Below are 26,969 nucleotides of genomic sequence, written 5' to 3'. Positions count from 1 at the left end.
AAAAAAGAGTTGAGTTTTTAGTGATTACCTTCGGATAAAACTGTAGTGACTATAAATAAGTTACAGAACAGAACAATAATGTAAAAAGAAGATTAATAGACAACATTGAAACCAAAGAGTGATGGTCAAAATGTGGACTGTTCATCTAAGCTACTGCTCATACTGCCCACTGAAATCCTAAATATTCAACAATTCATACATAACTCCACATTTCTTAGTTTCTTGATCTTCATCCTTCTGTTGACTGATGATGATCTGGTCCAAGCTCAAGGTCCATCCTCTTGTACTGCACCAAACATGGAATCGGAAATCAGACTTACAGATCAGTAATATTCGATATTTGAGTTCGGAAAGACAGAAACTTACTGCTCAAGATGAAGCCTTGAAGCAAGCTCTGTGCTCTCTCTGCCTGCTCGGGTGTACCCGAAATTCGAATTATATTCTGTGTTTCTTCTGGTCGGTCTTCAACTAAGGTTACACTAGCTCCAGACCACTGTGATCAAGTGGGAAAGAGAGAAGACAAAGCGTCAAGATCTTTTATTAAAAACATGATTTGCACCATTCTAGTTCCAATCAAAAAGATATTCACCTCACTGATTTGTGCAAGCTTGTTTCTTGATTTCGTAACGAGCTTAGGAACAACTGCATCTGGTAAGACAACTTCAAGAGTGCTCCTAGTAACAAGTGGCACCGCCATTCTATAGAAAAAAAAAAGTACAGGAAGGAGAGGTGTGAAACGAGCACTTGTTGTTTTGAAATATGTTTGTCTACGGTTCCCGGGAACAAAAAAAAGGGAGTGTCCGTACCTGTTTGTCAAGACAGGAACCTCATCCCGGTATTCACTTTCTCCCGCCTTTGCAACTGATCCAACACCTTCCTATCAAAACCGAGAAAGAAAGAAAATATATGTAAATATAGGGACGTTGAATGGGATGGACAAGAACCATACGCTACTTTCCAAGAATTCAGGTCATTGTTTCAATGTCATAATAAGTCTGAACCTAACTGATTACAGGTGCCTTTGTATTGAAAAAGATTGTTGTTAAAAACAGAAACCTTATATTGTGACATGATTGTGCTAGCTGCTTGCTGCAAGGTCAGATGGGAACCAGTAAGACCTTCACGGGAGTGAGTTGTGTTATTTGACGAAGCTACCTCCATTACTCCTGCAACACCTTCAAGAGGGCCAGTTGTGGATGTGGAAGCTGGTGGTGTCTCCTTTTGAGAGTTGTACATATGACTCCTCAATCGTAAAGTTAATTCAACAAGTGCCTCTCGAGCTGCTCTGATCTCGCCATCAATCTACATCGACATAAGAATTCTCTTTTGAGTCTAGAAGTTGTTTAACAAAATACCCAAATCCTCGAAAATAGAGAAACAGACCTGTATAATAACATCATTGATAGAAACAACACATCGGGGAAGTTCTTCCCTAGCTAGAATTTGTATGCTTGTTCCAGTTAATCGTGAGATCTCAGATACTGATCCTGCTTTCCCTTCCAAACATACGGAGTCTCTAGATGAGACAAGTAACCTCGTTGCTACTACATTATCTTTATCCGGACTAAGATCTATGATCTGAGTTTGGATGTGCAACAAGGCTTCTTGAGCAGGGAACATAGGATCATCAGGAGCCTAAGCAAAACAAGAACACAAAACTTCAAGTTCACCAATTGTAAATGTAACAGATGATACTGAAGAAGACCTGGGGATATTTAAAGCACCTCTTCCGAAGAAATGGTGATTATCTGTTCATCAGAACCAGCTACTGGGTCAGATACTCTCACATCCACGCCAATCTCGTTTTGAAGCAACTCTATTATTCCTTGTGATTCCCCAACAACCCGAACAATCTTGTCAGCTGGACAGAGAATGCGGAACACAAGCTCTTCAGTGTAGAAAGGCTGTGCATTCTCACCAACCGGCACTGCTGAAGCTTCTTCTGCATAGTTGGATTGGCGAGAACTGAAGTTGTTGTTTCTATAATTATTACCATGAGGAAACCTATCTGATGATTGTCTTCTTTGCTGTGGGATGTAATCATCCGAAGCAGCTGGAAACGGCCGTTCTGGTGAATGTACACGCCCTTGAAAATTACTACGATCACGATGCTGACTCTCTCTTAAACGCGATGATACAATCGCTAAAGCGTTTTTCACTGCATGAAGTTCACCTACAATCTGAAAGAAAAAAAGTAAAAACATCAGAAACTCATTTCCCATAGGTTAGCAAACACCAAAGAAGGCTTCAACAAAACACACATAAGAGTGATTTCACAATTGTAAACAACCTTAAGCTCACAATCATAGTTATAAACTATCAAGCATTGCTTCAATCTCACAGACCATCAGTCAATTCACTACAGTTCACTAAGTCTCAAGTTCATTTCACATCAAATTCTTAACCAGATTCACCATTTTCATATATGTTTTTCAAGCAAATTGCAACTAGTTCAAGTTCTCAAATATAGCAATTTTTTCAGACCTGAACAATCTCTTCAGAGAGTGAAACACAACGAGGTAAGTTACTCTCTCTTGGAAGAATCCGAATATGAGTCTTAGTTTCAATCCTCATCTGCTCAATAATCTTCCCACCTTTACCCAACAAGCAACCAACATGCATCCTAGAAACCACAAGTCTAGTCACAACTCTCCCTCCACCAGGTCTAACTCCACCGTAATCCTCCTCCTCTTCAGGCTGTGCACCACCATACCCAAACTGAGGCTCACTCTCAAGAATCCTATCGTGAACACTAAACAGAGCCTCCTGAGCAGGAGAGAAAGACGGCATTCTCCCATCAGGATCACGCCGGCGATTGTCTGAAATCTCAATGATACGCTCAGCGTCTCCGGGAACTAGCTCGTGCACGTTAATCCAAGCTCCGGTGTGCTGTCTTATCGACTTAATGATTGTTCCGGATTTACCAATGACGCCTCCAGCTTTAGCGTCGTGACAGAGGATTCGATAAGTCGTCGTTGCCATCGTTTCAGAGTGAGACTTTGATGGCCGGCCATTTCCACCTCCACCTCCACCTCCTCCACCACCACCGCCACCACCACGGTATCTGTTATTCCCACCGCCGCCGCCGCCAAAATGGTAATTATTGTTGTATCGAGGTTTAGACCTGGGCATGGAATCTCCATCATAGTCTTGGTCATAGTGGTAGTTTCTCTTCGATCTAGATCTCTCCATTACAATCAAATCACAAACTCAATCTCAACTAGTTTTTTTAATATCAATCTCGATGGCAAAAGCTCCCAAATTTTTCGAATTCCGAAGGTTTCTATGAGATTTGATAGTTCACAAAGACCCTAAATAAGTCTACAGTACCCAATTAGTTTCCTTTTTACCGGAAATTAGGAAAAGGAAGAAACTTTACGGTCAATTTCACGGGAAAACTTGGAGGGCGAGTCCAAATTCGATGGAGGCGAATTGGGTGCAATGAGGGTTCTTGTGATTTGTGAATCCAAAGAAAAAAGGAAACCAAGTTTTGTAGTTGATAGTATCGAGAGAGAGAGAGAGAGAGAGACCGTGCCAAGGGTGTTTTAGTGGTGTGCGCTAACTACGGTATTGGTCTGGGTAATAAAATTCAAAACGATAACGTTTTGAAGCTTATAGAGAATTTTGGGCATGGTTCATCTTTAAGAACTCAAAAGACTCTTATATTAAGCTAAAACAGATTTGCTAGAGCTAGACATTGAATCGGCATGGGTCAAGATTAACTTTTTGGCTCACATAACATATTACTAGATAATGAAAATGTAATATATAACTTTTTTTTTGAAAAATATGATATGATTATATACACAATTAGATGATATTCCGTGTCACACACGGTTGTAAAATTATTTTTAAATATAAAATATATTGTAGTTATTGGTCTAAATTTGGTAATGTTAGTTCTTATAATTGTTAATATATTAATTGATATGATTTGATTAAATATGTAACCAATTAGATGATATTCCGTGTCACGCACGCACAGATTTAAAATTGTTTTTAAATTTAAAATAAATTTCATTTAGTGGTTTTAAATTTGGTATTGATATTTATGATAATTGTTACTATATTATTTTTATGTTATTTTATTAGTAGATATAGATTTCCCTTTCAGATTAAGTTCCGTAAAAGGTTTTTTACATAAATTTAGAAAACAAATAAATGTTTATATTTTACCTCATATAAAAATTATTCTAAACTATTTTCATTCGTTGTTATTATAAAGTAATAAGGATAAAATTATAATTTTTATCAAACATCTATGAAAACCAAAACGACACACATTTGAAGTTTTAGAACGACAATTAAAGTAAAACGGTGGGAACTGTAAATAAGTCAATATTTAAACTATATATCATGTTGATTACACATTACAAAATTATATTAAACTTTAATTTCAAATGATATTCTTTAAAAATGTTGTCTAATAATAAAATATTAAAATGCATAAATTTCTTTTTGTTAAGACAACAATTTCATTTTATTAATAATTTAATATATTTGGAAAGAAATCTTTTGGTTACAAAGATTGAGGGACAAATCTTTGATGAATCTAATATTTAAGAAAATAATTAATTATATAGCAAAAATAATAATTTTGAACATTAATTTTTCCTTTTAATATCTAGTAGATATAGTAGGTGTGTTCAAATGTTGGACTATGAATACACTCATATGGTAAAAAATCATTTGAGGAATATATGTTTTGAATCCTTGAATACCTTTTTTGTTCTAATCTAATCTGAACTAGACCAAAATTATTGACCTAAAGATTAGAAATATGATAATTGATTTTAAAAAAATTATTTACAGGTACTTATAATAAAAATCAGGATAAAATTTAAATGAACCGAAACTATATTTCTAAAATTAAAAGATAACAAATTCCAACTAAAAATCCAATCTAAAACAAATCTTTTTTATTCTAAAATTGTGAACAAATTTATTATCATTGTAAGGATCGATCCAATCCTCACAAGAACAAAAAAAAAAGCTTACAAATAATTAGAATGAGGAAAAATAGCATATCAAAACATGCCTCTAAATGATTGAAAAGCTTATAATTTCTTCAGACTACCGAGTTTTTGTTATCTGTTATGATTATTGTCATTGAAATCACACCATCACATGTCTACACATGAAAAAACAATCCTTCAAAAATTCTGTGAGAAACATTTCTTCCATGAGCAATTTGAATATCGGTTCTTTTCTCATTTTTTTCTCTCTCCTTCCTATATAATTTTTTATAGAGAGTATTTTGATGAGCACTCTTCAGTGGAGGTACCCTTAGACCATCATTAGTGGGGAGTACTCACAAAGTTACTCTCATATTAATTAATTATATAATTAATATTAAATTAATTAAAGGAACCATAAGAAAACTTAAGCAAAATCAGCCTATTACTAGAGAACCCCAAAGAAGGTTACTCAAACATTTAAATAATAATTTTTTAATTTGTGTTTATTAATTATCAAACTTTAATTATTTAAAATTATTTATATTACATTAATCAAAAACAGGCTTGATTAATCAAAAACATGCTTCAACAAGAACACAACATAAAAAAAAAAAAGATGAAATGTTTCAAAGTGTACATGTCGTAAAACAAAAGCAATGTGATTTCAATAAAAAATAGCTTCACTTCAACGATTGTAAAGCAGAAGAAGTAGTGACAAGGCTAGACAAAGTCCAACGAGAAGTGCATTGTTGTAAGTGGTTGGCTTGTTCTGCATTGGGTTCTCTCGTGATCAACAAGACTAGACAAAAGACCAACAAAATTTGAAGGAACAACAAAACCAAGCAGTTGAGAAACAGAGAGACCATAAGAGAAAGTAATCAATTTACTAAGTAGGCTTCCTACTAAACCACATACAAAGACTTAGAGGCACCAAGCAAAAGCATACTCTCATAATGCAGCAAAAATATCAAAATTAAAAGCTTTGCATTTGACCCTAAATTCTACACAAGATCATAGAACAGATCCATGCAAACAGAAATCAATCAAACAAAACCAACCCTAACACAAGCTTCATCGGTAATCAAAACAAAGATAGAAATTTTCATACCTATCCACTGAGCCCATTGTGCAATCAATGGAGAAAAGATTAATGTCCAGTGAACTTGCTGTCTCTTGCGTTCTTCTTCCCAAAAATCCTCCATAGTACGCTTCTAAGAGACACACAACAGATAATAATACAAAAAAGGGTTCCTCTTCTCATCTCTTTTCAAAAACAAACACAAACTGAAACACTAACCTCATTGTACCCATCTCTACTATTTCCTAACAAAGGTTCGCTACTTCCTAACAAAGGTTCACTTAAAGTTTCAGATTCAGTTGCATCCTAACGTTCACAACCAAATTCTAACCAAATAAACCAGTCACAACCAAGTTCAAACCAAAATCCAAATCAATTGATTGAATCAAGCAGCAATTACTAAGAATCGATTACATGATTGTTTCTTCTCTTTTGGAGTACCACTACGTTGGAGGATCTCGAGCTCAACGAGACCTAGAGACATGAGACCCAAAGTGAGACCAGACATAATTCTGGCCAACATCCTCGCCGCAACCACCGTCGACCTAACACCAACAACCCTCGAGTTTCATATGAATCGGCGATTGCGGCAAATAGAGGAAAGAAGAAAGACTTACGATCTCAAGAGCACTGAGAGCATCGACCATGGAAAACGAGGTGAATCGACTGATTTTTCTGGTTTCAAGATGAATCGGCTTCCATCGCCTTTTGGATTGAGAGAAGAGAGAGGATCGGGAAAGAGAGAAAGAAGAAAAGGGAAAAAAAAAATTCTTTTATATTTACCCATCTACGTATCATAACAGGCCACGTCGCGTTGCTTACTGCGTTCCTTAATTCCTTCCCATAGAATCGCTTCTCTTATTAATGGACTGAAAAATGAATTTTTAATTAGACTTTTGGGCCCCAATAACAAGAGTATCGATGAGAGAAACTCTCAGTAATGATGCTCTTAGTAACTCTTATTTAACTTTAGAAATCTGTGGCAATGGTATGGTTCAACAAATTTCAAAGTTATGGTCTTTTCTTTAACTAAAAAAATTATTTTTTTGTTTAATATAATTTTAGAATACTACTGAAATTTCAAATTTCAATTTTTTTTTTAACGTGCCCTTTCTCCTCTAACCTAATTCTCTCCCACCTCTCTCCTCTCTAAATAAACAAACTAGCAGCCGCCTTTGTTTCGGCCAACGTCCGGTGGCTTTATAGCCCCGGCGTTGTGCCTCTTTTGTGTTTAATTGCTTTTTCTTCTTGCCTCTGTCCTTGTATGGCCATGGATTGTCTTCTTTTGCTGGTTCGGTGGAGTCTCTCCCTTCTTTTGAAGATCCAGATCCAATCTGTTTTGATGCTCGGTAGTTTTTAATCGAGGGGGTTTTTATTTCAGGAAGATGGTTTTGATTCCGTGTCTCGTAATCGATCTCAATCTCACCAAGTTAAGCATGTTTGGTATATCCCCTATTTGCTTGATGGTGCCTTTAGTTGTTGTTTGTGAGAATAGTATAGTGGTTTGTTGGGTACCAAGTCCTTTGTTTAGAGGTCTGTCTAGGGTTGTATGGCGTGGCCATGGGTTCCGTTAAGGTTCTTTGTGTTTTGTTAGGCTTGAATAGTTGGATATGGCTCGGGGTTTTGGTTTTGATTTTGGATCTTTGCTCTACCTCTGCTTCGAGTCCTCTTGATGGATTGTGGTTGTGAGGTTCTCTGGGTTCGCTCTTGGTGTTAGTCATTTGGATGGTATTTTGTTGCTGAGTCACCTACTAGCCTCTCTTTGAGTTTCCTTGTGAAGTTTTGGAGTTAGGTTTTAGTCGAAGCAGTGGAATCGTTCTAGTTCTTCTCTTGCAAGGACGTCACCAATTTTATGTCTGTAGGTGGCTGAAAACTGGGTCGACGAGTGTCCGCGTGTAAGAACAGTTGATCTTGCGTGGCTTGTCTCCAGTAGATTTCAAGGTTTTCTTTGTCCCTAGGGTTTCTTGCTCTCATCGTCTGGCTAGTGAGGTGCTTGGGTAGTTGTATTTGTGTCTTTGGTCGCGATGGTATCTTGCTTTCCTCTCTGTCGGTTTTGCTTCTAGTTTGGTGTTGGTGTGAGATTTGATCCGGCCTAATTGGTGCTTCCGACGCATAATGTTCTCTAAAGAAGCCAAGCGGGAGTCTCTCGTGCTTTTGTACAATTATAGTGTTTAGGTTTCATTTTCTCCAAATCATTTGTACCTCTTTAAATTTTTGCTTAAGCGTTTGTTTTTAATCAACTTCCCTCTTTTGGGCTAATGACTCTGAGGACATTCAGTAGTCGTAGTCCGGCAGCTCTTGTAATTTCAACTTGTATCCTTCTTTGACTCATTAATAAAATTCAGATGACCAAAAAAAAGAATACAACTGAAACATTTCAAAAGAATGATTCGTGACCGTATTTCTTGACTATTTCTCATTATATTTCTATCACATCTCATGTATTAATAAAATATAACTACTGAATATCCATATTAATAGAAAATTGATGGGATGGAATTGAAATGTTCCTTGATAAAGAAAAAAAAAAAAGAACACATTGATAATATCATCAAATAGCTTAGTTGATATCTAATTTGATGCATGAGTGTTACTTTTTTCACGTGCTATTTTTCTATATAGTATAATATTAATTTCTCATGTCAAAAACATATAATAATTCTTTTCTTTTTCTGTGTAAAAAATTTGACCGTTGACCTTTATTAGATATTTACCCGCCAATAAAAATCCAGCCGACCAATCCTACGTGGCAGTCATAACCTCCACCCAAAAAGAACCGAACCGAACCACCACAAAACCCAATCTCTCTGTCTCTGTCTCTCTCTCTCTCTATAGAAAAGTTCTCTCATTTCTTCTCCTCTTCTTTTATTTTTCTCCTCCGGTTGCTCAATCCGATCCCACCACAGACATTTCATAGTTTCAGAAATCAAGAAAAAAAAAAAAAGAAAAAAAGACGATGCCTTTTTGCGAGGTGGTGAAAGAAGACGTCGGCCCAGAGACGACGCTTAACAATGCCGCCGTTAAGATCTTTTACAGAACATATGGTCATGGTCCTATCAAAGCTCTTCTCATCATTGGTCTGTTAAATCTCCCATCTTTGTTTTCCCTTCTGATTGATTACCCTGAGAGATTTCGATTTCAATTGGGTTTTTTTGTTTGTTTCAGGTTTAGCTGGAACCCACGAATCCTGGGGTCCTTAAATCAAGGGATTGACTGGGAAAGATAAACCCAACGACGACGACGAGGAGGACGGAATCGTTTCCGATGATGATTCAGGCATCGAGGTTTGTGCTTTTGATAATCGTGGTATGGGTCGAAGCTCCATACCTACCCACAAATCCGAGTACACGTGAGTCAGTCTCTCTCTCTCTCTATTGCCCCCAATTTCAATACTGAAGAGCTTAATCTTGGTTTTAATGATTGCATGTGAAATTGGCTTTGTTAGCTTTCACTCAATTTGGTTTTTGTATATTGGTGCAGAACAACGATAATGGCAAAGGATTCAATTAGTTTGTTGGATCATTTGGGTTGGAAGAGAGCTCACATCATTGGCCATTCTATGGGTAACTTTTGGTTTCTGTTTTCTAGCCAAATTTATTGGTACTTCAAGTAGTCTTATTGTTTGCTTTTTTTGGCTTTTTGATTAACAGGAGCAATGATAGCTTGCAAGTTAGCTGCATTGGTGCCCGAACGTGTTCTTTCTTTGGCGCTGCTTAATGTTACAGGTGGAGGTTTCGAATGTTTCCCGAAGGTACTTGAAATGATATGCGTGGCGCTATTGTTGTTGAATCTTCTTTCTTTTGATAGCACTGACTTGGTTCATATGTGTGAATCTGTTTCTCATATGAAGATAAAGTTTTGTTTTATTGTATCACAAGATACACTTACATACAAAAAAATCTGACTATGGCCTTTTGTTTTTTATGTGCTTTCAGCTTGACCGACAAACAATTTCAATTGCGATACGTTTTCTGAAGGCAAAGACTCCTCAACAAAGGGCAGCTGTTGATTTGGACACACATTATTCAAAGGTGGGGACTTTTAGTTTTTTCTTTTTCCATGTGCTGAATTTGTAAGAACAAAAATTAGCATTGAACAGTTGTTAATAGAGCGAGATTTTGAAAATGCATTTGTTGAAAGTGTGCTTCATTGTAACTTTCATTCTATATTGCAAATATTGCTGCTCTTCTCACTTTGCGGTTGGAGCAAGCGATCAAATGAGTGAATTGGTTGACAAAGTCATTACTCTCGAAGAATTATTAACAATTGACTGAGAGATCAAATCATTGGTCTTTAAGAATTATGTAAATAGAGTAAATTTGTATTACTGTCCAGAGGAAATATTTGAGTGTTCTCATGCTGTTTATATATGCAGGATTACCTAGAAGAATCCGTAGGAACCAACACAAGACGGGCCATTTTATACGAGGTGGGTTACAGGTCTTTCTGTGAATTTTTTTACATATACCACCAAAGAATGATTTAAGGGAACTAATATTTGAGAGATGCAATGCAGCAATATGTAAAAGGAATATCAGAAACTGGAATGCAGTCCAAGCACGGGTTTGATGGCCAACTTAATGCATGTTGGTTACACAAAATCACAAAACCAGAGATCGAACTAATCCGCTCAGCTGGATTTCTTGTCTCAGTCATTCATGGAAGGTATGCAACAGCAACGCAATTAGAATCCAAGTGACCTTGTGTACTCTATCTTGGGTTTTTTGATCTTGTAAAATCTTTACCTCTACATAGTACTTAATTTGAGTATGTGGTGGGTTATATGCAGACATGATGTGATTGCTCAGATATGTTACGCAAGAAGATTGGCACAGAGACTATATCCTGTAGCTAAAATGGTGGATCTTCATGGAGGACATCTTGTAAGCCACGAGAGAACAGAAGAGGTACTACTGTCTTATTTATTCATGTCTAACTTCTCAATCTCTCTTGCGTCTGATGTATATAAGACCTCCCTAAGATGCTCCAGTCTGCAGTAAATGTTAGTGGATGTCATACTCAGATTACCGTAACTCACAGAAAAGATATAAGACCGAAATTGAATCATACTATCATGAAATTAAGAACAATAGTTGGCTATGAATTTGATTAACTGAATTAATCATATATGGAGAAAAGTTTAAAGAGCCTGTTTGGAAGCAATCATACTGTTACTCCTTGGTTTTAGTTACGATACCAAACTATTTAGACTTACAGGCTCTGAGGTCTTGTAGGAATAGCATTGCTACATTATGGAAGAGGGAACAAAGTTTCCCATGCTCTTGTCACTTGTCAGTATCTCTGTTTCCTCAGAACCTGGAAAAAAAAGGATTAACATGTACCTTCTGGTCAATGTCAGGTTAATAAATCTCTTCTCGAGTTAATCAAGGCGTCAGAAATGAAGAAAAAACCAACTGATTGGACTAACCTCACCATGGAAGATACAGGTATAGAAGTTCTATATTTTCTTTACCATTCTTTTTCTTTGAAGGTGTTGCTCTGCCTCTGAGACTAACATCAGTATACCATTAAATGCTTGCTCTGTTTCGTTTCCTCAGGTTATTTCAAGAGGAGACTAACATTGATTAGAAGCTCCTCGGAAAGCAAGAGTGCCGTCTCTCCTGGACATTTCATAGTGGAAAAGTTCAATCGCTTTCTACTTTTCCTCTTTGGACTTCTAGTTTTGGCATTTGAGTATGCAAGAAGAACTTTCAGGATGGTAAAACCCGTCAAAGTTGGACCTTCTCTCACATAACAACAACCCTTCACATTCCCAATTTGTCGACCAAGTAAGCTCCTCCTCACTGGTGAACTATATCAAAGATAGAACATTAGAAACTAAACTCATCATAATCTGAAATCTTTTGACAGAAAATTACATACAAGCAATGAGGCAGTTCTTCAATGATCAAGCTGATGAAAACATAAGCGCTTAAAAGATCATCTTGCTGCAAACAGAGGCTAAGAGAAGGAGACACTGCTTTTACAATACCAACTGTTGATATATTGACACGTGTAGAGGATCAATACAACGTCACTCCGTGACAAACATTTGTTCTACGAATGTAGTATGTAATTATAAGACATCGAAATCTCAGTTGAGATACGTGTTTCTGTGTACCTATATGAGAACACAACTGTTTCTTAAAGTTTCTGCATCAAAATAAGAATTACAAGAGTCCTAAACAACTATGCTAAAATCACTAGGCTATGATTATTATCTCTATAAATGAATAAGATCATAATAGTAGTACTAGAAAACAGTTCAATGCATTAGAAAGCTTGGGGTTTTGATATAAAACATTAATTCTAGCTAGGTTTCATGAATCTTTCATGTATCAAAAAAAAAATATTCATGAAGGATATATAGCTTCTAGTTATGAAACATTTATTATAAGATGATGAAACAAGTCAACAAGCTAGCTACTTCTTGAAACAAACACAAAAAGAGATGAGAAAAGGACATGCCTGGTACTGTTTCTGTCTGAAATCTTCATTAAGCTTTTCTTCGGTGAATTATGTGCGTAGCTGAGAGATGGTTTAATCTGAAGAACCATAGATAGAGAAGAGAGAGCGAAGAGATAGCAAAATGAGTAGACGAGAGATGCTTAGTTTAGTGTTCAAAGATTCCTTCATGCAAGATATACTCCTCGAATATACCCTCCCTATTCACACAATTTCACAGACGGACGGACCCTTTGTTTACGGAAAAGGGTATTCTCGTCAATTCGTCTCGCTACCAGAAAAAAAAAAATCATGGGCTTCGAAATAGGAGGCCTGTTTTGTAAGCCCACTCAAATCATGCTTCTGTGTTTTTTTTTGGTCTTGTGCTCGTCGCAGAAACAGAAAGGGTTTTAATCAATTTTGCCAAAACCCTCCCCATTGACGAAGGAAGGAGGAAGTGAGTAGCAGAAAATGGCTGCGACTGTTCCTGTAATTACTCGTTCTGACCAAACCTGGGATTTTAGCTGGTATGTTCTGTAAATGTCTCTGATTTGTGAATTTTTTCAATTGTTCTCTCCAGTGATTCAGCTCTTAGTTTCTGCTAGTTCGTAACGTGTTTGCTCTGTATCTGATGATAGAACATAAGGATTCGATTATAGAGATCTTGGGTCTGATAAATTTTAAGGAACTTACTCGATCTTTACTCACATAAACAGAGTAATACGACCTAGTTAGTTGTTACATTGCTCCGCTCAATTAGGTTAATTCGAACCTCTGAACTTGCTCTTTAGGATATTGAGACGATTAGATTGTTATAGAGTTGGTATCTTTACAATGGGACTTTGTTAGGGATACTGATGTAACAGAGCTTTTTGGCAATGTGCAGTAATTTGGATGTGAATTTTGAATCGGAAGAACATGCTTTGATTGCTTATACATCATTGGCTGTTGATAAAGAGGTTTTGGACAATTTCTCAATTCTATTCCAATACTCTATATGAATAGAAAATCTAATTTCCATTTTCACTGATGTTAGACTTTGTTCTGTTGTATGATCATTAATACAGTTGCAGCCTGATAAAGTGAGAAGAGTTATGTCAGTATCAAACAACAAGCTTTCTGTGTGAGTTTCTTTTCTTCAAGTCCTTCCATCGCCTTATTTTGATTTTGAATAGACATCTTTTTAGGGTCCATAGAACCTATTCGACTTCTCCCCTACTTCTTATACTAGTTTTGATTTTTTTTTTCTCACCTGATCATTTTACAGGCATTTTGAAGCGATAGAGGCAAGGCTTCTTCGTGCTTCCTTCTCTGCGTTTGTCGATGTTCTTACCCTGGCCACAAGAACAATTCAAGAATTTGGGCAGAAGTAAACCAACAAGAAGATTGTTTTTTTCTCATTTCTCACCGAGAACTCAAATTTACAATGTGTTTTAGTCAGTTCACTGGTTGCTCTGAGCACAAACCTTTCGATTTTTTTTTTTTTCACAGATTTATTCAAAACAATGTATTACTATTATGTAATGTGAACTGGATTTGAGAAGTGAATAAAGATGATTACAGATTAAAGCTTTTGACTTAACTACATTATGTATTTTCATTTTCGAAATACTATGAATTTATCATTACTACAGAGACTCTCATTAACTCTATATCCATCCTCTTTCCACATCAAATGTATCTATCATCGTAACATATAACACATGCATCACCTAATGCAAATAATAACACAAAAAAATCTACATTCAATTAATACCGATTGTGATTTTTTTAGTAATTTAGATCTTTATCACTTTCATGCATTATTGACTTTGACTAATTTTTAACCGAGCTTTAATTAAGAAACAACTAACACAATTCAGCCCCCATGATCATATAATTAATTAAAGTCACACACGGTATTTAGTAAAAGATTTAACAATTAATGATTATACGCTTTGGGACTTGTAACTCCCATTACATTGTACACAATCCCTATGAACTAACACACTACTCTTCTTTTTACAGAGACTATACATACGTAATGAGTTCATCACCATGTTCCGCTCCTCTTTCTTTTTTTAAAATTTGTTCTGTTTCGTTTCAATCACTACTGATTCTTCAACAAATGGATCCTAACTCTCTCTCTCTACTCAATTCTCCAAAAATGGAAAACGATTATGATCCAGATTCGCTATACGACATGTTAAACAAGTATGTGTATGTTGGAAACCTTTTTTCTTCCTCAACAAGTTATCTCTTGTGTCTTTGTTCTGTTATTAATCGTTTTGTGGTTTCTACAGGTTGCCTCCGTTAGAGTCTCTCCTCAATATAGAAGATCTGAAACCAACTCGGGGTTTGCATTTTCAGTTTCAGTACGAAAGCTTTGAAGATCTCTTCGAGAGCATTGACATGACTAACATAATCCCATCTGATGATATTGACATGCCGGCACAAGAGCCCTACATCTCCAGTGGTTCATCCTCGCCATTGGCTGTTGAAAACGACTGTCCGAGTTCGAACGTGAGATCTGAAAAGAGGACAGTGAAGAAGAGGAACTCTAAGAAAAAGAGGCAGGACAAGTTAGAGATGTCTGAGATCAAACAGTTCTTCGATAGACCAATCATGAAAGCTGCGAAAGAACTGAACGTGGGACTTACCGTGTTGAAGAAGCGATGTAGGGAACTAGGTATTTACCGGTGGCCTCACCGGAAGCTCAAGAGTCTGAACTCCCTCATCAATAATCTCAAGGTGCAACATTAGTATTTAAGGAATAGCGTTTTTAGTATTTATTATACGTTACATGTTTTTTTATTTTGAAAGTGTGTTTGAAATTGATTTGGTGACAGAGTGTTGGAATGGAGGAAGAAGTGAAGAACTTGGAGGAACATAGGGTTCTTATAGAACAAGAACCTGATGCTGAACTCAGTGATGGAACCAAGAAGCTGAGGCAAGCTTGTTTCAAAGCTAATTACAAGAGACGAAAGTCACTTGCTGATGATTACTATTGATTTTCTACAACTGTTTTTGTTGTTTGGACTGATGTCTTTTTTTGACCCAATTGGTCAATTAATCTATAATATTTAGGGAATATGATTCTTATATTTTTATAGCCATTTACTCGATGGACTAAGCAACCTTTTTTTATCAGTTATTTTGATGAATGAAATTAAGGTTGACGAGTTGAATAAAATACCAATTTGCGTACAAAAGAAATTACAAATGCATTGATACAATGATTTGGAAACGTGTGCTTTACTATAATTTAACTACCAAATTTTATCTACTTTGACAAAATTTACAAAAAACTAGCAAAGTCAATTATAGACAAATATATATTATTAAAAACAAATCTTTTCATTTTTTGTGTGCAATGTCTTTTGAGTTTTGGCTGAAATGTCTTTTGAGTTTTCACATCAGTGATAATGATACGAATTTTTAAGAATTTAGTTCATTTTCAAATTATCTCTACACTTTCTTAAATTCCGTGAATTCAACAACAATAAAAACCTAGTTATCATTGTAAATCATAATATTAAAATGTTTCCTTGACAGATTTGTATAAAATAAAAGTATACACACAAGAAAAGACCAATTAGTATACCAAACTATATAAATTAAACTAAAACTGTAGAATTAGAAGAGATTCGATTTTTAAACAATGGAAGAGTTGGTTCTTTGAAGATCCTCTTGCTTACGCTTCCATGGAATCACTTGCTTAAACCCTTCGTAAACCCTTGCCTGCATTTATAAATATAGAATAATTAGGTTTACGCTTTTACTTCCCTCACATGCAATGCATACCCAAAAAAAACAGGTCCATATTATTATTGCACCCATATTTTAATCAATTTGACAATGATTTTTCATTTTTTTGGTTGTTTGCAATAAAATATGGACATTCCAATGGACAAAGAATTCATATTCATAAGATAAAATTTGAGAATCTTGTGACTATTAAAAAGTATGAAACTTTTGATAAAAACTTTAAAGAATCAGAAACTGAATTTAAGGAAAAAGAAAAACTTACCCAAAATTCAGACTTTGTTGTATGAGAGAGGTTAAAAAAGCTTCCTTCTTTTCTTCTAATCCTAAAAAGTTTCACTTTTGTACCGCCGTCTCCGGCGACTCCTCCTCCGGTCCAATCCTTCCGGCAAACACAACCGTCGTCTCCAAAACGTGGAAAGTCAAATATACCCTCAGACACATCTTTACATTTCCCAAAACTTCCCCATCTACTCGACCCACCACCAAACAACCTCTGCTCTTTCTCCGGCGCCGGCGCCGGAGCAACTCCTCTAAGCTTCCTAATCACAGCCGACGATCTCGGAAGCGATAGTGAACGACGACGTAAATCGTAAGGACCGTCAAGAACAGTCGTCGGAGAAGGCTCATTCACCGAAGTCGTGGATTCTCCCGGCAAAAGAAGCCTCGGAGGAAGGTCAAGACCTCTCACGACACCTTTATGATTCGACCTCGCCGGTTTTTTAACACGACGAGGCTTCCCCGGAGCTTCTTCCCATTGAAAAGGAATAGATCCGGCGATATTAACCGGTGGTGTAGCTAACCCTGGAGTTGTTTCATATGCTCTGTTATTATTATTCATTGGATATGAAAACAGAGAAAGCTTAGGTGTTGTAGAAGAACAGAACCGTTCTTGATGATCATTTACAAAAACCATTTTTTTTTTGTTTTGGAGATGAATTTTTAATGAAAACCAAGTAATGTTTTTTTTGACGTTATATGAAATGGGTTTGGATTAAATAGGATGAAAAAAAAAGAAACCTTTATTGAGATTGGATTCATTTGAACAAGAAAAAGGAAAAGTTTAAGGACGATGAATAGTAGTGGGAGAGGGAGGTTATAGAAGACATGATGGACAAGAAAAGATATAAGTATATTATTAAATGATTTTTTTTCGAATTTAATAAAATAAATGAAACGGCTCTTCTTTTGTGTTTCTTGTTCACGAGGGATGTGGTCTTTTCTAATTTTGTTTTTAAAAAATTATTATTGAAAATTTGAAAACGACTTGTTAATTTGAGTACCTTCACACTATCAAAAATTCGTGAATAGTTGAATTCTCATAAAAATATCTTATAAATTTGTTATGCCAAGTTCATTCCTTTTGTACGTAAACTTGTAGATTGAAAAGTAATGATTAGGTTCCAAAACGTTACACATGTGAAGGTGTGTTTCATTGTTATCACTTAGAAGAAGGACACATGCGTTGTTAGTTTGTTTTGGCTTTTAGGCAAGTGATATAAAACTGCAAATCTTGTGGGATAAGTGTTTTGTAAAAAAAGCAAAAAAAAAACAGAAAATAATAAAGGTAATCGTGATGGACGTTGACGAGGACGTGTTGATGGACCAACGGTCAATTTGATTTAGGGATTGAAAAAGTCAAAGGGCAGCTCTCTTTGTGTTCTATCTCTCTCTAGTCTCTCTATGTTTGTCGTTGCATCAGTTATGCTGCAGCGACTTTTGTGTAGAAACGAATGTGAGGATTAGGAGCATCATGCGAATCTCCTGTCTCTTCGCCTTCTCTTAGTAGTTTTCATCTTTCATGCATTATTTAGATGTATCAATATTGTATTTTGTTGTATTTCTATGATTGACATGCAACATGTTGAAACTCCATATATGTCTCTCTGTTGGAAATCTATCGAAACTATGACTTACGGCAAGTTTTGAACTATACATATTTTTTTCTACAAAATTATATAGTATTATACCCTTGTCATATCAAGTTCAACCAACACAAATATAATTAAAAACAATTTTGTACACTAAGCTAAACCACAACTTAAATGATTGATAGTTTATTTTATCTTTATAACATCTACAATATTATTCTTGCGTTGACTAGGAAGTTTACGATGGTTGATTGGTTAGACATTACAATCACAACTACAAGAAGAATGAATCCGGATTAGGCTATACAAGCACTCCAATTAATATTACAAACCACGTATTATATATTTAAGATGTGGTTTATGTCAAAGTTTTGATTTAAAAACTAGAAATCAAAGAAATTCACATGTTATATGTTAGCTAAAACCATTTTTAGTTGTAGTTAGTATCACAAAAGTATAAATGAAAGTAATTAAGCCACGTTGGTAAGATGAGGACTGCTTTGATTTTAACTTTGTTAGGTTAACGAGAATTGAGAGGCCACTGACATTAGTCAAAATGTCAAATGTTACTTTCTTCTCTTAGGTTTAATAGTATAAGATAATACTTAATAGAATGTGAAATTAATCTATGCCATTCGTTACGAAATAAAAGAAGAAGTAAAGGGGGAATTATAAAGATAACCCACACAACGAAGGCCTCTTTATTTTCTTTTTGGGCACTTGTGTGCTTTTTAGTTTTTTCTTATCATAAAGCAATTCGATTGCGTTTACGAAACCTGCAGTGCTAAGTGCTAGAATGTATCATTTGTAAAAGTGGAGAAAATATTTCTCAATTTCTCAACCACAAGCACATTTTCTTAAAATTCATTTTTCCTGATAAATTAGAATATTAGAGAGATTTAAATCTAAAAAGCCAAAAGGTGTTATGACTTATGATCTTACCTTATAAGGTCTTGGAGACCCTCTAACTCTAATCACCTTCGTTAAAGGGAAGACTTCCATCTATCAGTAAAACCACATTTTAAAGCTCATTTTAAACACCAAATTTAATCGTCGAAGACTCGTCAAGGGGACAATCTTCATTTTGTTTATATATGATATAGGAGAAAACATACGAGTTTTCAAACCTACAATGGTTTTCTTAAAATATTTTTTTCATAAAGACAATTGGGTTTAATTTTTTTTTAAACCAAACTTTCTAAGTATTTCTGATATAAATATCTTTCCTCTTTTGGTATAACATTATATTGCAATAGGAGGAGATAACACAAGACGCAACTACCAAACATTGTAGATTGAATGTTTGTAGCTTTCATAAAGAGGCAAAGCAAAAACACATGCAAAATGCTTTTTACTATCACTTCTAAAAGCTACTTTTTTACTATCAACTTCCAAAAGCGACAGATACATCCAATTTAATCCCCATCCTTTCCTTAGCCAATTAGGTCTTTTTATAATATGTGATGCTTTTTCTGTAGGGGCTTTTCTAATTTGGCTGCTGCTAACCAACACCGAACCAAAATTTCTGGTCTGTATAAACCAAACCAATAATCTGATTGAGCATCTATGATACTAGAAGTCAAATTGACAAAGTTTCAACAAAAGATGAAGAAACAATGTTTGATGTTTCTATATTGTAGCCTGTAGGAGTTAATTTAAACACAAACCGAGGATTCCTAGTATATATATATGAGTGAATTCTATATACATAACAAAAGCTAATTGTTCTCATTTACCTCAATAAAGAGCTTAAGAAGAATAATTGTAAAGAATTTACACATTTTATAGCTTCTCATACCCGTAGCTCCATGTTGCCCCGTCGCTTCAAATGTATCATTCCCTCACGAGCTAATGTGCCTTCAAGATCACCTATGCTTCGGGATATCCTAACCTCAAGCCCTCTCTGCACTTCCCGAAACAGACTTTTGATGCTTTCTGCAAAACGTTCTGCATCAAAGCTGCTAGTGGAAGAGGATGATTCAGTAGTGATTATTCCTACTAGAACCTCAACAAAGCCAGAAGCGATCTTGGATTGGATCTCCATTAGTTTTTGTCCTGTTGCCACTATGTATCTTTGCAGCTGAAATGTCTCATCTAAGAAATGCTCTAGTGATGTTTTGGCTTCTCCGTTTGCTCTGATTTTCCCACTAATCTTCTCCGGGTCATTCACATGCTATAGATAATGGTTAACCGAAAAGAATCAGTTTATGTTAACAGAGACAGAAATGTAACCTGTAAGAGAAAATGATCTGCTTACCATTCTTTTGCACAAATCATCAATCTTCTCTTGTAGTGATTGATACCTAGTAACTTGTTTGTTGAGCAATGTAATGATCAATAACAAAGCTCTTTTCCCGGTATCACTGCTATTTCTTTCGATCTCTTGGCTCTCCGGTTTCCCAATATATCTTTCAAGCATCATCAGTTGTTGTTTCAGCCTCTTTATCTTGTATGAAACTCCAAGAGCATGAAGATCCATTCTCCAAGGTGGATTGTTTGTGCTTGATGACCTTATTAGGCTCTTACTCTCCTTACCATTCCCTTTTTCTCTTTTCTCTGGTAAGAGTCTTTCGTTTTCAGATCCTTCTTCAGCATCAGATTGTGCAGCCTTCAAAGTTAAATGTCTCAACTCATCAGGAGAATATGATTCCCTTCCTTTTTCAGTTGCATTTTCCTGAGAAACTTCCCTTGATCTGAATTCTTTTTCTCGCTCTTCTGGTTCTGTGTCCTTTCTTCTACAACTCGTATTGTTCTTGTGGGGTATCAAGCTTTTGAACTGAGTCTTGAGTTCTTGTTTCTTCAGGGAAACCGATTCTTCCCCTCTTCGATTTACCATGCCTTCCAACTGTGTGTTTTCGTGTCTCAACTGTGACATTTCTTGGTTCATTCCTTCAATACAAGATCTCAACCGCTTTAATTCTAATTCGGAGTTCATCAGATGCAAACACAAAGCTTCAACCTTTTCATCTTTTAGTTTCATATGATCTGTAAATTCCCCTAGCTCTATCTCTCCCTTCTTCCCTATAACTCTAATACAAAGTTCTTCCTCACCAAATGTCAAATTCTCACGCTTCTTTGCAATTTCATCCACTCCTTTAAAATGTATAAACGGATAATCAGAATCAATTAAAATTTCAAAAAGAGACTATACATGAAACGTGAACCTCTTCGAGAACTTACCTAGTTCATTGAGATCACCAATAGAGTAGGAATCCATGATTTGTGGGATGACATCAGGATCTTTATTCAACTCCAGATGTTCAATATGAGTAATGGAAGGAACACTGTTGGTTTTAGACTTACTTGTGGCTTCAAAAGCAAACATGCTTCTTAGTGACCGTCTCTCGTGTTTTCTAGATTTTGAATTCGTTCTCCATTTCTTTACTTCTTCTTCATCTTGCTTCCTTTTAGCCTCCTTAAGCAATGCCATCTGTTTCTCTGTCATGTCCAGTTTCGACTTTTTCATCATCACACCCAATATTCGATCTTTCTGTTCCAAATCTTTTCGCAGCTTAATGATTTCCAATGACAAGTCTTCAAGTTCAAGTCCTTTAGCTTCGATTTGCTTATTTGCACGACTCAGTTCAGCTTCAAGCTGTCTCTGGCTAGAAGCAAGCTCAAGGAATGTCTTCTTCTGCCTCCACAGCTCAGACGAATGTTCTTGCACCTCTCTCTCTTGCGTTTCCCTTAAATCTTGAACTTCCTTTTCGGCTTTGACAAGCCTTTCTTCTAATTCTTTGCATTTACGCTTCTCTTCTTCCATTGCCTTATCTTTAGATTCCACTAAACCTTCCTTTTCTTTTAATCTTTCTTGCATCTCCGATAAGCTTTTTCTCTTCCTCTTCTCAATGTTCCTTAGTTCCTTCATCAGAGCCTCAATCTGAAGCCTTATTCCATACCTCTCCCTCAACCAGTTCTGCTTTTGAGACGCGAATATACTAACTACCTTCTCGTTAGCTTTTGCATCTTCATTCCTCACTTTCTTCAACTCTGTAATTTCACTTTTGGCATCCTCAAGCCTCTGGAGAAGCTTACTCTTCTCCTCATCAAAGATTTTCCTAATCAGTAAACCAAATAGCATCATATTGCTCCTCATCTCGCTCTGTTTCTCATCTCCCTTGGACATGATGGCTGCTCTTGAAAAAAAACCACAGACAGCAACAACAAGACAATCAACCTCCGTAGAGATGTGACTAAATCTGAATCTCAAGACGCAATTTGCCTATTACAATCCATCTGATAGGAAAACAAAAAGCAATGAGAGAAACTTCTGATTAAATTCAATGTGAAATCTAATTATCCAAAAGAGAAAAAAATAGCAAAAAATCAAATGCAGGAACCGAAGGGTTTTAATTGATACCAAAAGAAAGAAAGAAGAGATGCCAGTAAAGAAGTCTGAGATCTTACGCAAGATTTAAACAAAGGTTGAGTGAATTAGTTGCAAGTCTAAGCACAAGAAAACTGCATAGTACATGTGGTATAGCATGTTATATTGTTGGGTGGGAGTTACATAAGCTTTTCATTTTATTTTCTTTCCAGATGGTGATGGGAATAAAGTTTGGTGAATAAAAAAATATCTGACACACATGTAAAAACACTTTGAGAAGAATCATGTAATAGATCATCCTTACAGATAGATAAAATAAAAGCAAGAAATGTATGCTTCTCCTGGTTTTATCTTAACACAAAGGCCCCCTTAACATGTCCCCACTTGCTCTTACTTTCTCATTCCAATAATCTCATAATTTTTTACCAGGGTTATGAGAGAGCAAGATCAAACTAATAATAGTCAACAAAAGCCATGAAACAATAGCTTAACCAAGATCCAATCTTCATTACTGCTAACTTCAGAATCAGATTGGCACTAATGTTGCAATTTGAATAGAAAACTTTTTTTAGAAAACGAACTTTTTAAACTCAAAAGTTAAAAAGGGGTACACAGAAATAGAAAAAGAGTTTTATTTTCCCCATAGGGGTAAAAATACACTGTATCTACGACATAAATACTCTTTCATCAAGTTGTTATGAATTGATTCGTGATATAGAAATATCAAAGAAATTTAAACCACAAAAATGATTAGAGATTTATAAAAAGTGGACCATGTAAAAAGTTCAATCATTCCATTTCACTATCAAACATTAACTAACACCTTTAAATAATTCTTTCTAAATTTACATAAGAATTTTTATTTTTTCTTTTGACGAAAAAGGTTTTGTTCTTTGAGGCATTATTACAAACAACTTGAGAACTACATCATTCAATTGCTGAAAAAACAAACAACCCATCACTTGTCTATTCTAAATTCGAAAACTTTTTAATCCCAATCAAACAGTGAAGCTTCCAAATACATACATCCATATTCAAAACGCATTCTTTTTAGAAACGAAATGTAAAAATTCAGAAACTTTTCACTATACATTATCATGAAAGAAACAAATCAAGCGGCTGGGTCAGTTTAAACCTTGCTAATTATATACTAAAAAGGGTTAAAGATTAGAAATTTAAGAGTACGTCTCTGTAAGAAGTAAAGTGTTGAAATGAGAGAGGAAGGATTGGTGAGGAAGAAAGGAATAGTATTGTTTAGATAAAAAGGTCATCATGATGATGAAGACAACTATGCAAATACAAAAAGCTTCTCTCTTGGGATCTTACTTCGAGAACCAATCAAGCTTCTTTTTCATGTTTCCCTTTTGATGAAATCTGTAAAGCTGGGAACTTTGTTTTGATTAAAATAAGATGATGGATTTTAGGGGTGGGCATTTAAACCGAAACGAACCAAACTGAACTGAACCAACCAAACTCAAACCGACCCAAACCAAACTCAATCCAACACTCCAACCATTTAGTCATGTTTATTCTCAACCCAAATTGTTCGGTTCGGTTTGGTTTAAAACCGAACCGAACCAATAACCCAATGTGTTTATTAAATTAATTAATAATATTATTAAAATTATAAATATGTGATTTTATCTATTACTACTTGCATTTAGTTTATATTTTACTTTATTTTAATTTTTCTAATAAATTTAACTAAATATAAATATAGATTTAATTATATTTAATATTAAGTATTAATTTTATTTTTTAGCTTTTCTAAATTATTTGATTAATTAACTATTATAAAACCACAATCAATTTTATTTTGTTGAAATTATTTGATTTTTAAACTGAATTAAAACCAAACCAAACTAAAACCAAACCAAACCAAACCGAACCAAACATAAACCGATCCGAACACAAACCAAACCAAACTAATTTCGGTTGAGTTTGGTTAGAGTTTTACTAAAACCAAATAAACCGAACCGAACCGAACCCGAACTTAAACCGAAATGTCCACCCCTAATGATGGTACTTAATTTTTGAAGTAACCCATTTATTTATTTATTAGTAAACCACATATGAAAATACACGCTATGTCTCAATCAGGCCCATCATCAAGCCCAATGGACTTTTGCTTTCTATATATTTTGTTTTGTTGACAACTTCTTGACTCGTTTGTTTTCAGTTTAGAACTTTAGATCCAAATCCAATGACGCTGCTGTGGCCTGTGTGTGTGTGGTACTGGTACAATGAAGAAGTTAAAATTACACAGGATAAGCATACATCAGACCACGTGTTTATGATTCTTTTCTATATGTAACAATCCATTATCCATGTAAACTCCTAATGACGACCTTTTTTATTATCCATGAAAACCACAACATTATATTCAACCATATTAGTAAATTTTAAATTAACGTGGAAGCATGAGATTCCTCCTAATTCCTTAATCCTTACATCTATAATTAAAACAGTAATGCGAGTTGAAGAGTGAGTTTTGCCTACACAGTCTGACAGTCTCCAGAGCCGTCTCAACATTTGTCGATGATTCATCTCAGTTTTGATCTTTGAAATGCATCATCCCCAGATCCTAGTGAATATTCCTCTTTGTTTTGTTGTTATTTGGGGAACATAAGAAAATATAAATATATGATTACAACAACGCCAAACGATAAAGATTTTGCAACAAATATGTAGCAAAAGGAAACAATGAAATAATACATTTGATCCATAAAAGAAAAAAAAAAATACATTCAATATAGAGGGACAAAAGTTCTTACAGACGTATCTCTTCAATCTTCATCAAGCAGACTGTATAAAAGTTCTTATATGAAAAAAGAAAAATTGTTACTTCCCCTTAAATGAATGAAATAGTGAGTATATTTATACTCTTGAGTCGTTTAGCATGACTTTAATTATTTAAATACATATGTGTGTAAACTTTATCAGATTGGAATTCTAAACATATTTTTCTGAACAAATTTAATAATTTCCTTATTTTGATATATAGTATAGAAATTGGGTCATTCAGAGCTATCTCAACACCAAATGTTTGAATTATAGTGATACAAAATAACGGTAGAAACAGGTAAACAAAATAATTGGTGTGATAAACACAATAAAGGTGTTATTTCTATATATTTATAGTTTTTTTACCTAGTGATTTGTTTTTGTTTTGTAATTTGTAGTTTGATATTTGTATTTGGTTACCGTACATGTAAAATGACTAAAAGTCCCTTAATAATTTTATACCAAATTCTAAAATAGTTTTTTGACTGTCTTGTTTACGTTCTCATCGCCAGGGATGCATTAGACAAAGGATTTGACCATCCAAATGTTACTTATTGATATTGTGAACATTTTTGAGTTTCTTCATGCTTTGTTCAACCTCATTATGTGAGAGGATGCTGTGTTCGAAAATTAGTTAATTTTTTAAAATGTGTTCTAATAGTAGACGATGAAAACTCGTACAAATGTTTGTGTTCATCATTATGTGCAACGTTTTCTACGACTTATCGTGTTCTTTGTCTAAAATTTATCGGAAAATATACGTAAATAAACAAGAAACACTACCAATCAAAACCTAGTATATGGTAGAATATGAAATCGATAAACCAATGAGAAAATAGTGTGATTAACATTGTAGATAACTAGATATATTAGTTTTTTTGGTTAAAAAAAGATATATTAGTTAAACATGAGTATTAAGTTATTATTCAATAAGATTTGAATGACAACTAAAAATAAATTATATTCAAATTGGGTAATTAAATATAGGTGAAGAATATTTGAGGGAAATACATAAATTAAATTAAACCAAACTAAAGAAATATAATGAATTAGGCCTCAAACAGAAAGAAAATTAATTGGGCCTCTAAGCCTTAATTGGCCAAGAGAATTAAAAAAACGCTCACGTGTACAAACTGTTTTTCTTCTTCATTTAGATGAAAACCACCGGTAACGAGTAAAAAAAACTCCGATCACCATTCCGAGTTGTTAAAATTACTCTTCCAACTTAGAAACGACGCTTCTAAAACACTCCCAATCACCACTTCTTTGGAATCGCGATTCCGCTTCCGCTTCCGCTTCCGATTCTGGAGCGGGGAGCTTCACCGGCGCTTCCATGTAACGTAGGACAAAACATGGTTCAAAACGGTGATATATTAGAGAAGAGACTCATGTTCCCGTTTATCTTCTTTATTTATTATCTTCGACTCACGGCTTTGTCTTATAATCTTTTAACCATCATTCGTCTAAACCGCGTACGAGAAAGAGATAAAAAATAGAATAAAACAATCTTTATAGATTTATATATCTATATATATCTGCAGATCATCAAACTGAAACATAATAGCCATTATCTTCTTCTTTTTAAAAAAAAATATTTAGTAGAGAAATATAATTATTAATGATAGTGTTAGTGAGAAAAAGGAAAAGTGAGGAGACAAGGACGTGAAAAGAGAAGATGATGGCGGCACGCACGACACGAGTCCGAAGAATCTGAGATTGTGACGTGACTTACATGTATTAGAAAACAAAAAGGCTTTGGAGGT

The 26,969-nt window shown here is 35.0% G+C and overlaps 5 protein-coding genes and 1 pseudogene across 7 annotated transcripts; 3 read left to right on the top strand and 3 right to left on the bottom strand.

Moving 5' to 3' along the window:
• LOC104728194 (KH domain-containing protein At4g18375) lies at window positions 1-3,556 on the bottom strand. The gene is made up of 8 exons (XM_010447218.2): window positions 2,485-3,556; window positions 1,725-2,180; window positions 1,384-1,635; window positions 1,057-1,302; window positions 807-877; window positions 590-698; window positions 367-493; window positions 1-286 (listed from the first exon to the last, which is right to left on the bottom strand). Exons 1-8 carry the CDS (start codon window positions 3,190-3,192, stop codon window positions 267-269), a joined length of 1,989 nt encoding a protein of 662 aa, XP_010445520.1. The 5' UTR covers window positions 3,193-3,556; the 3' UTR covers window positions 1-266.
• Window positions 8,858-12,185, top strand: LOC104728169 (annotated as a pseudogene).
• On the top strand, window positions 12,894-14,049 carry LOC109127444. The gene is made up of 4 exons (XM_019232114.1): window positions 12,894-13,007; window positions 13,367-13,439; window positions 13,548-13,603; window positions 13,748-14,049. The coding sequence occupies exons 1-4, from the start codon at window positions 12,952-12,954 to the stop codon at window positions 13,851-13,853; spliced, it is 291 nt and encodes a 96-aa protein (XP_019087659.1). The 5' UTR covers window positions 12,894-12,951; the 3' UTR covers window positions 13,854-14,049.
• LOC104728153 (protein RKD4-like) lies at window positions 14,479-15,470 on the top strand. The gene is made up of 3 exons (XM_010447185.1): window positions 14,479-14,673; window positions 14,763-15,210; window positions 15,309-15,470. The coding sequence occupies exons 1-3, from the start codon at window positions 14,504-14,506 to the stop codon at window positions 15,468-15,470; spliced, it is 780 nt and encodes a 259-aa protein (XP_010445487.1). The 5' UTR covers window positions 14,479-14,503.
• On the bottom strand, window positions 15,961-17,344 carry LOC104728146 (uncharacterized protein At4g00950-like). The gene is made up of 2 exons (XM_010447177.1): window positions 16,490-17,344; window positions 15,961-16,200 (listed from the first exon to the last, which is right to left on the bottom strand). The coding sequence occupies exons 1-2, from the start codon at window positions 17,138-17,140 to the stop codon at window positions 16,114-16,116; spliced, it is 738 nt and encodes a 245-aa protein (XP_010445479.1). The 5' UTR covers window positions 17,141-17,344; the 3' UTR covers window positions 15,961-16,113.
• Window positions 19,746-22,712, bottom strand: LOC104728137 (golgin subfamily A member 6-like protein 6). Of its 3 annotated transcripts, none has more exons than XM_010447165.2 (4): window positions 22,503-22,712; window positions 21,276-22,331; window positions 20,353-21,188; window positions 19,888-20,268 (listed from the first exon to the last, which is right to left on the bottom strand). In XM_010447165.2, the coding sequence occupies exons 2-4, from the start codon at window positions 22,219-22,221 to the stop codon at window positions 19,888-19,890; spliced, it is 2,163 nt and encodes a 720-aa protein (XP_010445467.1). In that variant the 5' UTR covers window positions 22,222-22,331; window positions 22,503-22,712. The 3 variants fall into 3 exon arrangements, with proteins under 3 accessions (XP_019091332.1, XP_010445467.1, XP_010445473.1); XM_010447171.2 differs by having other exon boundaries at window positions 22,456-22,711; XM_019235787.1 differs by lacking the exon at window positions 22,503-22,712 and having other exon boundaries at window positions 19,746-20,268; window positions 21,276-22,221.

The sequence above is a fragment of the Camelina sativa genome, chromosome 2, assembly GCF_000633955.1.
Source record: "Camelina sativa cultivar DH55 chromosome 2, Cs, whole genome shotgun sequence".
In the NCBI taxonomy this organism is placed as follows: domain Eukaryota; kingdom Viridiplantae; phylum Streptophyta; class Magnoliopsida; order Brassicales; family Brassicaceae; genus Camelina; species Camelina sativa.
The sequence above is the reverse complement of the archived record's forward strand: the minus strand, read 5'-3'. Positions and strand labels throughout refer to the sequence as shown.

What these genes read in the sequence shown, in the direction of transcription:
- LOC104728153 (XM_010447185.1), top strand. Translation starts at nt 14,504, where the DNA reads ATGAGTTCATCACCATGTTCCGCTCCTCTTTCTTTTTTTAAAATTTGT. An exon ending in CTATACGACATGTTAAACAA is followed by an intron (nt 14,674 to 14,762) that starts GTATGTGTATGT and finishes TGGTTTCTACAG; the next exon opens with GTTGCCTCCGTTAGAGTCTC. An exon ending in CCCTCATCAATAATCTCAAG is followed by an intron (nt 15,211 to 15,308) that starts GTGCAACATTAG and finishes ATTTGGTGACAG; the next exon opens with AGTGTTGGAATGGAGGAAGA.
- LOC104728194 (XM_010447218.2), bottom strand. Translation starts at nt 3,192, where the DNA reads ATGGAGAGATCTAGATCGAAGAGAAACTACCACTATGACCAAGACTAT. An exon ending in TCACCATTTCTTCGGAAGAG is followed by an intron (nt 1,636 to 1,724) that starts GTGCTTTAAATA and finishes TGTTTTGCTTAG; the next exon opens with GCTCCTGATGATCCTATGTT. An exon ending in GTTCCTGTCTTGACAAACAG is followed by an intron (nt 699 to 806) that starts GTACGGACACTC and finishes TTTTTTCTATAG; the next exon opens with AATGGCGGTGCCACTTGTTA.
- LOC104728137 (XM_010447165.2), bottom strand. Translation starts at nt 22,221, where the DNA reads ATGTCCAAGGGAGATGAGAAACAGAGCGAGATGAGGAGCAATATGATG. An exon ending in TGGTGATCTCAATGAACTAG is followed by an intron (nt 21,189 to 21,275) that starts GTAAGTTCTCGA and finishes TACATTTTAAAG; the next exon opens with GAGTGGATGAAATTGCAAAG. An exon ending in ATGATTTGTGCAAAAGAATG is followed by an intron (nt 20,269 to 20,352) that starts GTAAGCAGATCA and finishes CATTATCTATAG; the next exon opens with CATGTGAATGACCCGGAGAA.
- LOC109127444 (XM_019232114.1), top strand. Translation starts at nt 12,952, where the DNA reads ATGGCTGCGACTGTTCCTGTAATTACTCGTTCTGACCAAACCTGGGAT. An exon ending in CAAACCTGGGATTTTAGCTG is followed by an intron (nt 13,008 to 13,366) that starts GTATGTTCTGTA and finishes GGCAATGTGCAG; the next exon opens with TAATTTGGATGTGAATTTTG. An exon ending in TCAAACAACAAGCTTTCTGT is followed by an intron (nt 13,604 to 13,747) that starts GTGAGTTTCTTT and finishes ATCATTTTACAG; the next exon opens with GCATTTTGAAGCGATAGAGG.
- LOC104728146 (XM_010447177.1), bottom strand. Translation starts at nt 17,140, where the DNA reads ATGGTTTTTGTAAATGATCATCAAGAACGGTTCTGTTCTTCTACAACA. An exon ending in CAACAAAGTCTGAATTTTGG is followed by an intron (nt 16,201 to 16,489) that starts GTAAGTTTTTCT and finishes TTATAAATGCAG; the next exon opens with GCAAGGGTTTACGAAGGGTT.